The 15,554-nt window shown below is 45.8% G+C and overlaps 1 protein-coding gene across 1 annotated transcript; it reads right to left on the bottom strand.

Annotated features, from left to right (window-relative positions):
• Nucleotides 1-207: 207 nt before the first annotated feature.
• Nucleotides 208-15,280, bottom strand: LOC144697426 (uncharacterized). The gene is made up of 4 exons (XM_078569401.1): nucleotides 15,217-15,280; nucleotides 11,271-11,711; nucleotides 7,947-9,180; nucleotides 208-1,869 (listed from the first exon to the last, which is right to left on the bottom strand). The coding sequence occupies exons 3-4, from the start codon at nucleotides 9,062-9,064 to the stop codon at nucleotides 354-356; spliced, it is 2,634 nt and encodes an 877-aa protein (XP_078425527.1). The 5' UTR covers nucleotides 9,065-9,180; nucleotides 11,271-11,711; nucleotides 15,217-15,280; the 3' UTR covers nucleotides 208-353.
• Between the last annotated feature and the right edge of the window lie 274 nt (nucleotides 15,281-15,554).

Genomic DNA, 15,554 nt, shown 5'->3' with positions numbered 1-15,554 from the left:
TTTACGGACAGTTTGTCCCATTGAGCTAGTGGGAGTGAAACAGCAGAGGCAGTTGATCAGCTTGTCTCAATCTTAGTGATGAAGAAGCTCCACGAGTTCCTCACACTTGTTGTTGGAGGTGAGTGTGGATGATACTAGGGAAAGGGAGAGCACTTCAAAAGGAACAAACTCATGTTAGTTTATGAAAAAGATTCAACAGACTGTGTGTTGAACACAAAGCTCTTTTATTTGGCTTTTATCCATAGTATTAGCTACAATAACTGGGCTAGAGTTTACTAACATCAGCAAAAACAGACCCCAATGAACAATGGCTCATCCCAAATATGATTAACAGAAAAATCCAATCACTATAGTTACTTGTGAATTCGCTGGTGTACCAGCAGGTTGGATGACTGCGTGAATCCCTTCCCACACTCAGAACAGGTGAATGGCCTCTCCCCAGTGTGAGTTCGCTGGTGTATCAGCAGGGTGGATGTCTGACTGAACCCCTTCCCATATTCAGCACAGGTGAATGGCCTCTCCCCAGTGTGAGTGCGCTTGTGTGTCAGTAGGTGGGATGACCGAGTGAATCCCTTCCCACAGTTGGAGCAGGTGAACGGCCTCTCCCCAGTGTGAACTCGCTGGTGTTCCAGAAGGATGGATGACCGAGTGAATCCCTTCCCACACTCGGAGCATGTGAATGGTCTCTCACCAGTGTGAACTCGCTGGTGTGTCAGCAGGTTGGATGACCGAGCGAACCCCTTCCCACAGTCAGCGCAGGTGAATGGCCTCTCTCCAGTGTGAGTGCGCTTGTGTGTCAGCAGGTTGGATGAACAAGTGAATCCCTTCTCACAGTCACAGCGGGTGAGTGGCCTCTCCCCAGTGTGAACTCGCTGGTGTTCCTGCAGGGTGGATGACCGAGTGAATCCCTTTCCACACTCAGAACAGGTGAACGGCCTCTCCCCAGTGTGAATTTGCTGGTGTGTCAGGAGGTGAGATGACTGAATGAACCCCTTCCCACAGTCGGAGCAGGTGAATGGCCTCTCCCCTGTGTGAGTGCGCTTGTGTGTCAGCAGGTTGGATGAACAAGTGAATTCCTTCCCACAGTCGGAGCAGAGAAACAGCCTCTCCCCAGTGTGAACTCGCAGGTGTTCCAGCAGAGTGGATGACCGAGTGAATCTCTTCCCACACTCACAGCATGTGAATGGTCTCTCTCCAGTGTGAATTCGCTGGTGGACAATCAGATCAGTTGATCGCCTGAACCCAGTCCCACAGTGAGAGCACCTGAACGGTCTCTCGTCAGTGTGAACACGTTGATGAAACATCAGATCCCAGGAACTTTTATAGCACTTCCCACAGTCTGGGCATTTAAAAGGTCTCTTGTCAGTGTGAACTCGCTGGTGTGCCAGCAGGTGGGATGACTGAGTGAATCTCTTCCCACACTCAGAGCAGGTGAATGGTTTGTCCCCAGTGTGAATTCGCTGGTGTACAGTGAGGTCAGATAATGTCTTGAACCCAGTCCCACAGTGAGAGCACCTGAATGGTCTCTCGTCAGTGTGAACACGTTGATGGCCAGTCAGTTTCCAGGAACTTTTAAAGCACTTCCCACAGTCTGGACATTTGAAAGGTCTCTCGTCAGTGTGAACTTGTCGATGTTGCAGCAGGTGGGATGAACAAGTGAATCCCTTCCCACACTCAGAGCAGGTGAACGGCCTCTCCCCAGTGTGAACTCGCTGATGACTTTCCAGCTCAGATGGGTAATTAAATCCCTTCCCACAGTCTCTGCATTTCCACAGTTTCTCCCTGTTGTGACTGCATTTATGTTCTGACAAGTCAGATGATTGGCTGAAGCCTCGTCCACACACAGAACACGTATACGGTTTCTCCCCACTGTGAATCATGCTTTCTCCTTCTATGTTCAAAATCCGATGGTATTCAGGTTATGATAAATTAGGCGACTCTGTCAGATTTTGATGTGATGTTCGGCCTCAGCTTCCCGACTGCAAATCCTCTCCTTTAATGCCCTGTGAAATTGATTTAAAACAGAATAAGAAACAGAACCCACAAAAACACAAAGGCAGATTGTGAATCTGGTAACTTGTGGGGCTGGCACTAGGAAAAAGTGACCATGAAAACTGCTGGATTGTCATAAAAACCCAACTGGTTCATTAATGTCCTTCAGAGAAGGGAACCTGCCACCCAAACTGGTCAACACAAGACTCCAGCCTCGATAGGAGAAGAGAGCAAGAGAGAGAAGCTGTGGGGTGGGAGAGGCAAGGGGTGAAGAAGAAGGATTTTACATATCTACAAATCAACCAGAACTTTCACAAAACCTCCCAAACCCTCAACCTCCATCATCCAGAGGGACAAGGATAGCAGGTCTATGTGAACACCACCATCTCCAAGTTTCCCCTCCAAGTCACACACCATCCTGACTTCTCTGACATCCAGAACTGGATCAACAGAAATTTCCTCCATTTAAATACTGGGAAGACCAAATCCATTGTCTTCAGTCCCCGCTACAAATTCCACTTCCTAACCATCAACTCCATCCCTCTCGCCGAAAACTGAGGATGAACCAGACTATTCGCAACAATGGAGAAATATTTCACCCCAAATTGAGCTTCCAACCACGTATGGAATTGTATAAAACACTGGTGAGGCCACAACTGGAGTATTGTGTGCAGTTCTGGTCACCACATTACAGGAAGGACGTAATAGCTCTGGAGAAAGTGCAGAGGAGGTTGACAAGAATGTTGCCAGGGTTAGAAAAGTGTAGCTACGAGGAGAGATTGGATAGGTTGGGGTTATTTTCCTTAGAACAAAGAAGGCTGAGAGGTGACTTGATGGAGGTGTACAAAATTATGAGGGGAATAGATAGAGTGGACAGGATAAAATTGTTTCCCTTGGTGGAGAAGTCTAGAACCAGGGGACAGAGATTCAAGATAAGTGGCAGAAGGTGTAGGGGGGACATGAGGAAGAACTTTTTTACACAGAGGGTAGTGGGTGTCTGGAATTCACTGCCCAAGTTGGTGGTAGAAGCAGAAACTTTAAACTCCTTTAAAAAGTACCTGGAACAGCACCTAAATTGCTGTAAGCTGCAGGGCTATGGGCCGGGTGCAGGAAGGTGGGATTAGAAAGGGCACCTGGGTGTCCTCGGGCTGGCATAGACAAGATGGGCTGAATGGCCTCCTTCTGTGCCGTAACTTTTCTATGGTTCTATATCTGCAACATCACTATTACTGTATGCTTCCACCTCAGTAACATTGCCTAACTCCACCCCAGTCTCAGCTCATCTGCTGCCTCCCACATTCAACCTCCCTGTGATCGTGAGGTCATCCAAAGCTCTGCTGCCCGTGTACCAACTCAGACCAAGTCTTGTTTACCCATCACCCCTGTGCTCACTGACCTACAAGGCTCCTGATTCATAAAACTTCTGTGCAGCACCTTGGAAAGGTCAAATACATGAAAGGTGTTTTACAAATACAAATTGCTGTTGTTGATTTTGAACATTTCATCATTACTTGGTAAAAATCCTGTAACTCCTTATTTAACATCATTGTGAGAGCATCTACACCAGATGGACTGCAGCGGTTTAAAAAGGTCAAACATCATCTTCTCCACAGGTAACTGGGGATGGGTAATATCTGCTGCTGGTCTTGTTCGTGAAAGGGAAGGGGATGGGATTAGCTGATTGGCTCTTGCAGAGATCCAGCATAGGCAGGATGGGCTGAATGACCTCTGTCTGTATTGTAACTAATCAGTGATTCAATGACTCGATGAAAAAGGAGCTACACTGAAGGCTAGGGAACTAACTTCTACAACCAATGCCTCCCCTGCAACAAACCAGCTTTGAATTAGTCTGTTGGTGATTCTAGACTCAGTTCTGTGAGCGACGTCTGCAACAAAATAATAGCAAAATACTGCAGCTGCTGGAAATCTGAAACAAAAAGAGCAAATACTGGAAATATTCAGCAGATCAGGCAGTAACTGCGGAGAAACAAACAGAGTTAACATTTCAGTGTGTACAGAATGAATTACAGGGAATAAAAATGGTGCAGAGCTTGATGGAAAATATAAGCTCAGAAGCAGAAGAGAAATGGACTATAATGCAGGAAAAACAATTCCTGACTCTGAAAGATACTCTGGGAAGATAAATCTGGTAAACTAACAGCACATGGTCAGGGGATGGACAGCGGTGGGAACCTCATTTCGACATGTTTGGCAGAAGTAACAGTAAAATGCTAAACACGTCTAAAACACACCCATTATTTGAGACAGAGGAAGTTAGACCATGGCAGAGAGGTGATCAGGGAGATAAGGCAGAGCTGAAATGGAACAATGGATGGACATGGATTCAGATCCACTACAAAGGAGCCACACCAGCCCCAGAGCCATGGAACCTCTCACAGACAACAGAGCAGAGCACTAAAAGATTTAAATTGCAGATGAACAGTCAAAATACTCACCTCTGAAACAATTTTACTCTTTTCAATATTAAAATCTCCTGCTGGACCCTGCAGCTGAAAAGATATCAAAAGTACTGGAGTCAGAGAAAAATCTCCCAGTTGAGGAAATACCCGGGGAGTGGGGGTGATGTCACCGTGTAATTGTTGATGTGTGATGACATCAGACACAAACACAGAACATCTGGGTCTGTGCAAACCAGTGATCACCACACATTATGAAGGATGTGAGGGTCCTTGAGAGGGTGCAGAGGAGATTTACCAGAATGGTTCTGGGATGATGGTTTATAGTCACATTGTTAGGCAGGTAAAACTGAGGTTGCTCTCCTTGAAGCAAAGCATTGGAGGGGATGCAGAGGAGATTCACCAGGATGTTGCCTGGGATGAAACATTTAAGTTATGAAGAGAGGTTAGATAGACTTGGGTCGTTTTCGTTGGAGCAGAGAAGACTGAGGGGCGACTTGATCGAGGTGTACAAGATTATGAGGGACATGGAGAGGGTGGATAGGGAGCAGCTGTTCCCCTTAGTTGAAGGGTCAGTCACAAGGGGTCATAAGTTCAAGGTGAGGGGCAGGAGGTTTAGGGGGGATGTGAGGAAAAACTTGTTTACCCAGAGTGACAGCCTGGAATGCGCTGCTTGGGAGGGTGGTGGAGGCGGGTTGCCTCACATCCTTTAAAAAGTACCTGGATGAGCACTTGGCACGTCATAACATTCAAGGCTATGGGCCAAGTGCTGGTAAATGGGATTAGGTAGGTAGGTCAGGTGTTTCTCACGTGTTGGTGCAGACTCAATGGGCCGAAGGGCCTCTTCTGCACTGTGATTCTGTGAAAGGAAGATTTGACAGAGGTGTACAAGTTTATAATAGATTTAGGTAAGGTAGGCAAAGGACAGCTGTTCCCATTATTTGACTGTAAAAGGATTGTGGGACACAGATTTCAAATTTTCCACAAGATCTACAGGGAGGATGCGAGGAAGAAATTTTTTGCAACAAGTGGTAATAACCTGGAACTTAATGCTTACACTTAAATGCTGATCAAATCCAGGTCCTACATATGAACATATGAATTAGAAGCAGGAGTAGGCCACTCGGCCCCTCGAGCCTGTTCCGCCACTCAATAAGATCATGGCTGATCTGAATGTAACCTCAACCCCACATTCCTACCAACTCCCAGTAACCTTTCACCCCCTTGTTTATCAAGAATCTATCTAGCTCTGCCTTAAAAATATTCAAAGACTCTGCTTCCACCACCTTTTGAGGAAGGGTTCCAAAGACTCACCACACTCTGAGAAAAAAATTCTCCCCATCTCTGTCTTAAATGAGCGACCCCTTATTTTTAAACAGTGACCCCTCATTCTAGATTCTCCCACAAGAGCAAATATCCTCTCCACATCCACCCTGTCAAGATCCCTCAGGATCTTAAAAGATTTCAATTAAGTCGCCTCTTACTCTTCTAAATTCCAGTGGATACAAGCCTAACCTGTTAAACCTTTCCTCATGAGACAACCCACCCATTCCATGTATTTGTCTAGTAAAGCTTCTTTGAACTGCTTCTAATGCATTTACATCTTTCTTTAAATAAGGAGACCAGAACTGTACATAATATTCCAGATGTGGTCTTACTAATGCTGTGTACAACTGAAGCATAACCTCCCTATTTTTGTACTTAATTCCCCTCACAATAAATGATAACATTCTATTAGCTTTCCTTATTACCTGCTGTACCTGCATATTAGCCTTTTGTGGTTCATGCACTAAGACACCCAGATCCCTCTGAATCTCAGAGCTCTGCAATCTCTCACCATTTAGCTAAGCTTGTTTTATTCTTCCTGCCAAAATGAACAATTTCACATTTGCTGACATTATATTCCATTTGCCAGATCTTTGCCCACTCACTTAACCTATCTATGACATGTAGTCTCCTTACAACTTCTTCACAATTTACTTTCCTACCTATATTTGTCGTCAGCAAATTTAGCCACCATTCCTTCATCCAAGTCATTTACGTAAACTGTAAAAAGTTGAGGCCCCAGCACTGATCCCTGTGGCACACCACTCATCACATCCTGCCAAACAGAAAAAGACCCATTTATGCCAACTCTCTGCTTCCTGTTGGCTAGCCAATCTTCTATCCTTGCCAATATGTTACCCCCTACACCATCAGCTTTTATTTTCTGCAATAACCTTTGATATGGCACATATCAAATACCTTCTGGAAATCTAAATACAATACATCCAGCAGTTCCCCTTTATTGACAGCAGATGTGGCCCATTCAACGAACTCCAATAAATTGGTTAAACATGATCTCCCATTTACAAAATCATGCTGACTCTGCCTGATTGCCTTGAATTTTTCTAAGTGCCCTGCTATAATATCTTTAATAATAGCTTTTTATGCTTTCCCTATGACAGATATTACCCCAACTGGCCTGTAGTTTCCTGCTTTCTGTCTCCCTCCCTTTTTGAATACCATTTGCTATTTTCCAGTCCAATGGAACCTCCCTGAATCTAGGGAATTTTGGAAAATTAAAACCTACGATCTCACTAGCCACTTCTTTCAAGGGTGAAGTCCATCCAGACCTGGGTATTTCTCAGCCCGCAGCCCCAACAATTTGCTTAATACCATTTCCCCGGTGATTGTAATTTTCCTGAGTTCCTCCCTCCCTTCAATTTCCTGATTTACAACTATTTCCAGGATGTTACTTGTGCCCTCTATACTGAAGATTGAAGCAAAATACCTGTTTAATTCATCTGCCATCTCCCTACTTTCCATTATCAATTCCCCAGATGCACTTTCTATAGGACTAACAGTCACTCTTTTCCTTTTTAAATATCTACAGAAATTCTTACTATTTGTCTTTATATTACGAGCTAGCTTTCTCTCATACTCTAATTTTTCCCTCCTTATTAATCTTTTGATCGTCCTTTGCTGTTCTTATATTTTTCCAATCTTCTGACCTGCCGCACATCTTTGTGTGATTACATATTTTTTCTTTAAGTTTGACACTGTATTTAACCTTTTTGGTTAACCACGGATGGTGGGCCCTCCCCTTGGGAGATGGGACGGTAGTTTGCAAAGATGGTGGGGTAAAGGTTTGTTTCTTCTCAGGAGGGTGATGGTGGTGGATTTTAAGGTGAGTGGGACAGAGAAGAGAAAGAGAACCATTAACAATATCAGCTAACATGAAGAAAATGGATGGTCAGCAGTTTCGTGAGAATAGGGTCAAGGCAGTAGAAGGCAGGTCTCATTGATAGGATGAGCTCTGAGAGGACAAGAGGGGAGATAGGAGAGAGGGAGAGCACTTGAAAAGGGTCTAACTTGTGTTGGAGATGTTACAAAGACTCGACACACTGTATGTTTAACATAAGGCTGATTTATTTGACTTTATCCAGAATACTAACCCCTATAATTGGCATGGAGTTTAACATCAGCAGAAACAGACCAAATGACATAGTTCAGTCCTGGATGTGAATCACAGAAAAATCCAATCACTGTAGTTACTTGTGAACTCGCTGGTGTCTCAGCAGGTTGGATGAGGTAGTGAATCCCTTCCCACACTTGGAGCAGGTGAACGGTCTCTCCCCAGTGTGAACTCGCTGGTGCATCAGCAGATTGGATGACTGAGTGAATCCCTTCCCACAGTCGGAGCAGGTAAATGGTCTCTCCCCAGTGTGAACACGCTGCTGTGTCAACAGGGCAGACGACTGAGTGAATCCCTTTGCGCACTCGGAGTGGGTGAACGGCCTCTCCCCAGTGTGAACTCGCTGGTGTGCCAACAGGGTGGATGACTGAGTGAATCCCTTCCCACAGTCGGAGCAGATGAACGGTCTCTCCCCAGTGTGAGTGCGCTGGTGTGTCAGCAAGTTGGATTTCTGAGTGAACCCCTTCCCACAGTCGGAGCAGGTGAAAGGTCTCTCCCCAGTGTGAATGCGCTGGTGTACAGTTAGTTGAGATGAGTGTCTGAACCCAGTTCCACAGTGAGTGCACCTGAACGGTTTCTCATCAGTGTGAACACGTTGATGGAGCATCAGGTCCACGGAACTTTTAAAGCATTTCCCACAGTCTGGGCATTTAAAAGGTCTCTCCCCAGTGTGAACTCGCTGGTGTGTCAGCAGATGGCATGAGTGAGCAAATCTCTTCCCACACTCAGAGCAGCTGAATGGCCACTCTCCTGTGTGAATTCGCTGGTGTACATTGAGGACAGATAATGTCTTGAACCCAGACCCACAGTGAGAGCACCTGAACGGTCTCTCGTCAGTGTGGACACGTTGATGGGCTGTCAGTTCCTGGGAACTTTTAACGCACTTCCCACAGTTTGGACATTTGAAAGGTCTCTCGTCAGTGTGAACTCGTCGGTGTTTCAGCAGCGTGGATGAACAAGTGAATCCCTTCCCACACTCAGAGCAGGTGAATGGCCTCTCCCCAGTGTGAACTCGCTGATGATTTTCAAGCTCTGATGGGTAATTAAATCCCTTCCCACAGTCCCTGCATTTCCATGGTTTCTCCCCATTCTGACTGCATTTATGGTTTGACAGGCCAGATGACTGACTGAAGCCTCGTCCACACACAGAACACGTGTACGGTTTCTCTCCACTGTGAACGGTGCTTTCTCCGACCATGTTCAAATTCCAATGATATTCAGGTTACAATAAGCTGGGCAACTCTGTCAGATTCTGATGTTTGGTTTCAGTTTCCCGACTGCAAATCCTCCCCTCCTAATACCCTGTGAAATTGACTGAAAACAGAGAAAAGGGAGTGAGAGAGAACCCACAAAAACACAAGGGCAGTTTGTGAAATTGAGCTGAATGAATCTGGTAATTTGTGGGGCCGGCACTAGGAAAAAGTGACAATGAAAACTGCTGGATTGTCATAAAAACCCAACTGGTTCACTAATGTCCTTCAGGGAAGGGAATCTGCCACCCAGTCTGGACATACACAAGACACTGGTCTAGATTGGAGAACATAACAAGAGAGAGAAGGGTTAGGTGGGAGAGGCAAGGGTTGAAAAAGAGGGATTACAACTCAACCAGAATTTTGACAGAAGCTCCAAAACCCTGAACCTCTACCACCTAGAAGGGCCAAGATAGCAGGTGTATGTGAACACCATCACCTCCATGTTCTCCTCCAAGTCACACACCGTCCTGACTTGTCTGACATCCAGCACTAGATGAACAGAAATTTTCTCTATTTAAGTATTGGGAAGACCAAAGCCATTGTCTTCAGTCCCCGCTACAAATTCCACTTCCCGGCCACTGACTCCATCCCTCTCCCTGGTAACTGTCTGAGGCCAAACCAGCCTGTTCACAACCACTGGGTCATATTTCACCCAAAAATTAGCTTCAAACCACATATATGCATCATCACCAAGGCCGCCCATTCCCATCTCAGTAACATCGCCCGACTCTGCCCGAGTCCCTGCTCATCTTTTGCTGAAACTCTCATCCGTACTTTTGTCACCTCTCCACTTAACACTCCCAGCCGTCCTCCCACATTCAGCCTCCCTGTAAACATGACACCAAATCTTGTACCCCCATCACCCCAGTACTCGCTGACCTACAAAGGCTCCTGATTAAGAAGAACCTAAGTTTTAAAATTCTCATCCTTATTTTCTTAATTCTTATCCTTATATCCTTATTTCTCCATGGCCCCTCCCTATCTCTGTAATCTCCTCCAGCCTCACAACCCTCTGAGATATCTGCACTCCACTAATTCTGACATCCTGAACATTCCCGATTTTAATTTAACCCTGAAAAGTGTGAGGTGATACACTTTGGAAGGAGAATTTGACAAGGAAGTTTTCATCGAACGACATGATACTAGGAAGTTCTGAGGAACAAAGGGACCTTGGTGTGTGTGTCCATAGATCTCTGAAGGCGGAGGGGCATGTTAGTGGGGTGGTGAAAATGGCATATGGGACACTTGCCTTTATCAATCGAGGCATAGATTACAAAAGTAGGGAGATCAACATGGTGAGGCCACAGCTGGAGTACTAAGTGCAGTTCTGGTCGCCACATTATAGGAAGGATGTGATTGCACTGGAGGGGGTGCAGAGGAGATTCACCAGGATGTTGCCTGGGATGAAACATTTCAGTTTTGAAGAGAGGTTGGATAGACTTGGGTTGTTTTTGTTGGAGCAGAGAAGACTGAGGGGCGACCTGCTCGAGGTGTACAAGATTATGAGGGGTATGGACAGGGTGGATAGGGAGCAGCTGTTCTCCTTAGTTGAAGGGTCAGTCACGAGGGGACATAAGTTCAAGGTGAGGGGCAGGAGGTTTAGGAAGGATGTGAGGAAAAATTTGTTTACCCAGACGGTCTGGAATGCGCTGCCTGGGAGGGTGGTGGAGGCGGGTTGCCTCACATCCTTTAAAAAGTACCTTGATGAGCACTTGGCAAGTCATAACATTCAAGGCTATGGGCCAAGTGCTGGTAAATGGGATTAGGTAGGTAGGTCAGGTGTTTCTCACGTGTCGGTGCAGACTCGATGGGCCGTGTGATTCTGTGAATTGTTCCACCTTTGGTGGTCAAGCCTTCAGCTGCCAAAGCCAAAAGCTGTGGAATTTCCTCCATGAACCTCTCTGTCTCTCCACCTCACTTTCCTCTTTTAAGATACTCCTTAAAAACTACGTTTGACCAAACTATTGGTCACCTGCCCTAACATCTCATTATGTAGGTTTAGTGTGAAATGTTGCTGTATAACACTCCTGTGAACACACATTGGTATGTTCTATTACATGAAAGGTGCTATATAAATACACATTGTTGTTGATTTGGACATAAACAGCTGTTCCTTCATCATCACTGGGTGAAGACCCTGTGACTCCTTACCTAACAGCATTGTGGGAGCATCTTCACCACACGGACTGCAGCGGTTCAAGAAGATCAAACATCATCCTCTCCACAGGTAACTGGGGATGGGTAATATCTGTTGCTGGTCTTGTTAGTGAAAGGGCAGGAGAGTGGGACTAGCTGATTTGCTCTTGCAAAGAGCCAGCACTGGCGGGACAGCCTTAAATAACCTCCGTCTGTATCGTAACGATTCCATGATTCTACGATTCAATGAAACAGGACCTACACTGGAGGCCAAGGATGGACTTCAGCCATCAACGCCCACCCTGCAACAAATCGTCTCTGACCTGGCCCGACTGTGTTCCCAGATTCGGTTTTGTGAGCAATGCCTGCAATAAAATAATAGCAACAGACTGCGGCTGCTGGAAATCTGAAAGATAAAGAGAAAATGCTGGAAATTCTCAGCAGCTCAGTCACTATCTGTAGAGAGAGAAAAAGAGTCAACATTTCAGGGTGTGCAGAATGAATTACGGGGAATAAAAACAGTGCAGAATTTGATGTTTAAAATAAGCTCAGAAGTGGAAGAGGAATGGACTATAGTGCAGGAAAAACAATTCCTGATTATGAAAGATACTGTGGGAAGATAAAGCCGGTAAGTCAGCAGCACATGGTCAGGGGATGGGTGGCCGTGGAAACCTCATTTAGACACAGTCGACAGAAATAACAGTGCAATACTATACAAAGCTAATATACACCCATTATTAGAGACAAAGGAAGTTAAACAATGACAGATAGGTGATTGGGGAGGGCAGAAATAAAAGTATCACAGACACAGATTTAAGATTATCGGTAAGATCAACAGGGGGGATGTGTTAAGGAGTCAGTTACTGCAGTAAGGAGAGATGATATCTTGGAGAGGGCATCGAACGAAGCTTTGTGGGTAGAGCTTAGGAATAAAAAAGGGGCAGCCACATTGTTAGGTGTTTATTATAGACCCCCAGATAGTCAGCGGGAAATTGAGGTGCAAATATGCACAATTTGTGGAGGTGTGGAAAAACAATAACAATAGGGTAAATATATTAGGTGATTTCAACTTTCCCAACATTAATTGGGATAGATATAGTGTTAAGGGCTTGGATGGAGTGGATTTCTTGAAATGTGTACAGGAGAATTTTTTAGGTCAATATGTAGAGGGTCCAACAAGTGACGGTGCATTGCTGGACCTAATTCTGGGGAATGAAGCCAGACAGGTGGCTGAGGTGGTGGTGGGCGAGCATTTTAGCGATAGTGACCACAACAGTTTAAGTTTGTTATGGACAAAGAAATCCACAAGTTGCAAAAAAAATGTTTTGGATTGGGGGAGAGTGGATTTTCGTAAAATAAGGCAGGATCTGGCCAAGGTAGACTGGGAACAGTTACTTGTGCGGAAATCTACAGAGGAGCAGTGGGGGGTGTTCAAAAAGGAAATGGGGAGGGTAGAGGTTCAACATGTTCCCTCTAGGGTAATAGGAAGGAGTAACAAGCCCAGAGAACCATGGATAACCAGAGATATTCAGGCTATGATGAGAAGGAAAAGAGAGGCTTTTAGCAGGTACAAGGGAAGCAAATCAGCAGAGGCATGAGTGTAGTACAGAAAGTGCAGGATGGAGCTTAAGAAAGCAATTAGGAGAGCAAAGAGGGGATATGAGAAAGCTCTGGCTGGTAAAAGTAGGGAAAATCCCAAGATATTCTATTAGTATATCAATGGGAAGAGGATTACCAGGGAAAGAGCAGGCCCCATAAGGGACCAAGGGGGCAATCTATGAGTGGAGCCAGAGAACATCACTAGAGTGTTGAATGAATGCTTCACATCCATCTTCACCCAAGAGAATGAGGATGAAGGTATGGAACTCGGGGAGACTGCGAGGTTCTTAAGCAAATTGATATAGGGAGTGACAAGGTATTGGAGGTGTTGGCAGGCTTAAAAGTGGATAAATATCCAGGTCCAGATGATGTGTGCCAGACTGCTGAGGGAGGCAAGGGAGGAGATGGCAGGGACTCTGACCCAAATTTTTAATTCCTCTCTGGCCACGGGGGAGGTGCCAGAGGACTGGAGAACAGCTAATGTGGTTCCGCTATTTAAGAAGGGTTATAGAGATAAGCCAGGGAACTACAGGCTAGTAAGTCTCACGTCAGTGGTAGGGAAACTATTCGAGAATGTTCTGAAGGAGAGTATCTATCTCCACGTGGAGAAGCAAGGTTTGATCAGGGATAGTCAACATAGCTTTGTCAGAGGGAGGTCATGCCTAACAAATTTGATTGAATTTTTTGAGGAGGTGACCAGGTGTGTAGATGAGGGTAGTGCAGTTGATGTAGTTTATATGGATTTCAGCAAAGCCTTTGACAAGGTCCCACATGGGAGACTAATAAAGAAGGCAAATGCACATGGGATACAGGGCAATTTGATAAAGTGGATTCAAAATTGGCTTAGTTGTAGGAGGCAGAGGGTAATGACAGAAGGATACTTTAGTGACTGGAAGACAGTGTCCAGTGGCGTACCACAGGGATCTGTGCTTGGTCCCCTATTATTTGTTATTTATATAAAACGACATAGTTGACTATGTGGGGGGGATAGAATTAGTAAGGTTGCGAATGACACAAAGATTGGCCGGGTGGTTAACAGTGACGTTGAGTGTCTTGGGCTACAGGAAGATATAGATGGGATGGTCAAATGGGCAGATGGAATTTAACCCTGAAAAGTGTGAGGTTATACACTTTGGAAGGAGTAATTTGACAAGGAAGTATTCAATGAACGGCATGACACTAGGAAATTCTGAGGAACAAAGGGACATCGGCATGTGTGCCCATACATCTCTGAAGGCAGAGGGGCATGATAGTGGGGTGGTGAAAAAGGCATATGGGACACTTGCCTTTATCAATTGAGGCATAGATTACAAAAGTAAGGAGGTCATGTTGGAGTTGTATAGAACCTTAGTGAGGCCACAGCTGGAGTACTGTGTGCAGTTCTGGACGCCACATTATAGGAAGGATGTGATTGCACTGGAGGGGTTGCAGAGGAGATTCACCAGGATGTTGCCTGGGATGAAACATTTCAGTTATGAAGAGAGGTTGGAAAGACTTGGGTTGTTTTTGTTGGAGCAGTGAAGACTGAGGGGCGACCTGATCGAGGTGTACAAGATTATGAGGGGCATGGACAGGATGGATAGGGAGCAGCTGTTCCCCTTAGTTGAAGGGTCAGTCACAAGGGGGCATAAGTTCAAGGAGAGGGGCAGGAGGTTTAGGGGGGATGTGAGGAAAAACAGTTTTACCCAGAGGGTGGTGAAGGTCTGGAATGTGATGCCTGGGAGGGTGGTGGAGGCGGGTTGCCTCACATCCTTTAAAAAGTAACTGGATGAGCACTTGGCACGTCGTAATATTCAAGGCTATGGGCCAAGTGCTGGTAAATGGGATTAGGTAGGTAGGTAGGTCAGGTGTTTCTCACGTGTCAGTGCAGACTCGATGGGTCAAAGGGCCTCTTCTGCACTGTGTGATTCTATGAGGACGAAATTTCACAAAGTGAGTGTTAATGACCTGGAACTCAATACTTAAACTCAAAGGCTGATGAATGGAGTGACTCAAGTCAGATCTTAATGTGATGTTTGGTTTTAGTTTGCTGTGTGTATATCCTCCCCTTCTAACCCCCTGTAAAAGGCGTTTCCAAAACCCATCCCTGTCAGTCCCGGATAGAAATTCACAATATTCTCTCCTCCTGCTGACAGGGACAGATATGACCGCGCATGCGCCCTGCTCCAAATTGACCCGGTAAAGATAACGGCCGTTAATCGGGCCTATCGCTGGAGACGCAATCCCGCAGCCTCCGTCCCACAGATACTAACTCCGCATCACTAGCTTCTTATTCTGAGTTCAGAGCCGCATCGTGTATTTACGAACCCGCCCTGTCCACCCACCGGCTCCGTTTCTCCCTCTACTCCGCAAATTCTCTTACCGCCTGAAGCTGAGACAAACAACCGTTTTCCCATCGCCATTACCCGCAGTGCGCATGCTCCAGATTAATTTTTGGGAAATGATTGACGGCGGCTCCGGACCAATAGGAATAGGGGGCGCGGTTGGAGGACCGAGCGGGAGCAGCTGGCCCTCCAACCAATTGGAGTGAATGGGGGGGCGGGGCTGAGCCCGGATCTCCCTCATTGGCTGAAACTCTGCATCATTTTGAAAGCTGATTTGCCTCAAACTCCAGGACAAAACTGGATCTTTCTGTTTGTGGCTTTAAACAGATGAAACCCTGTGGGTGTGGAGTAAACATTTCAACATTTGTCACTGAAA

The sequence above is a fragment of the Cetorhinus maximus genome, chromosome 23 (assembly GCF_964194155.1).
Source record: "Cetorhinus maximus chromosome 23, sCetMax3.hap1.1, whole genome shotgun sequence".
Taxonomy (NCBI): Eukaryota; Metazoa; Chordata; class Chondrichthyes; order Lamniformes; family Cetorhinidae; genus Cetorhinus; species Cetorhinus maximus.
The sequence above is the reverse complement of the archived record's forward strand: the minus strand, read 5'-3'. Positions and strand labels throughout refer to the sequence as shown.

Bases quoted from the DNA above. Each gene is read 5' to 3' on its own strand.
- LOC144697426 (XM_078569401.1), bottom strand. From the start codon at position 9,064: ATGGTCGGAGAAAGCACCGTTCACAGTGGAGAGAAACCGTACACGTGT. The intron at 1,870-7,946 runs GTAACTACAGTG...CATGATTCACAG, and splicing joins AGACACCAGCGAGTTCACAA to TGGGGAGAAACCGTATACGT.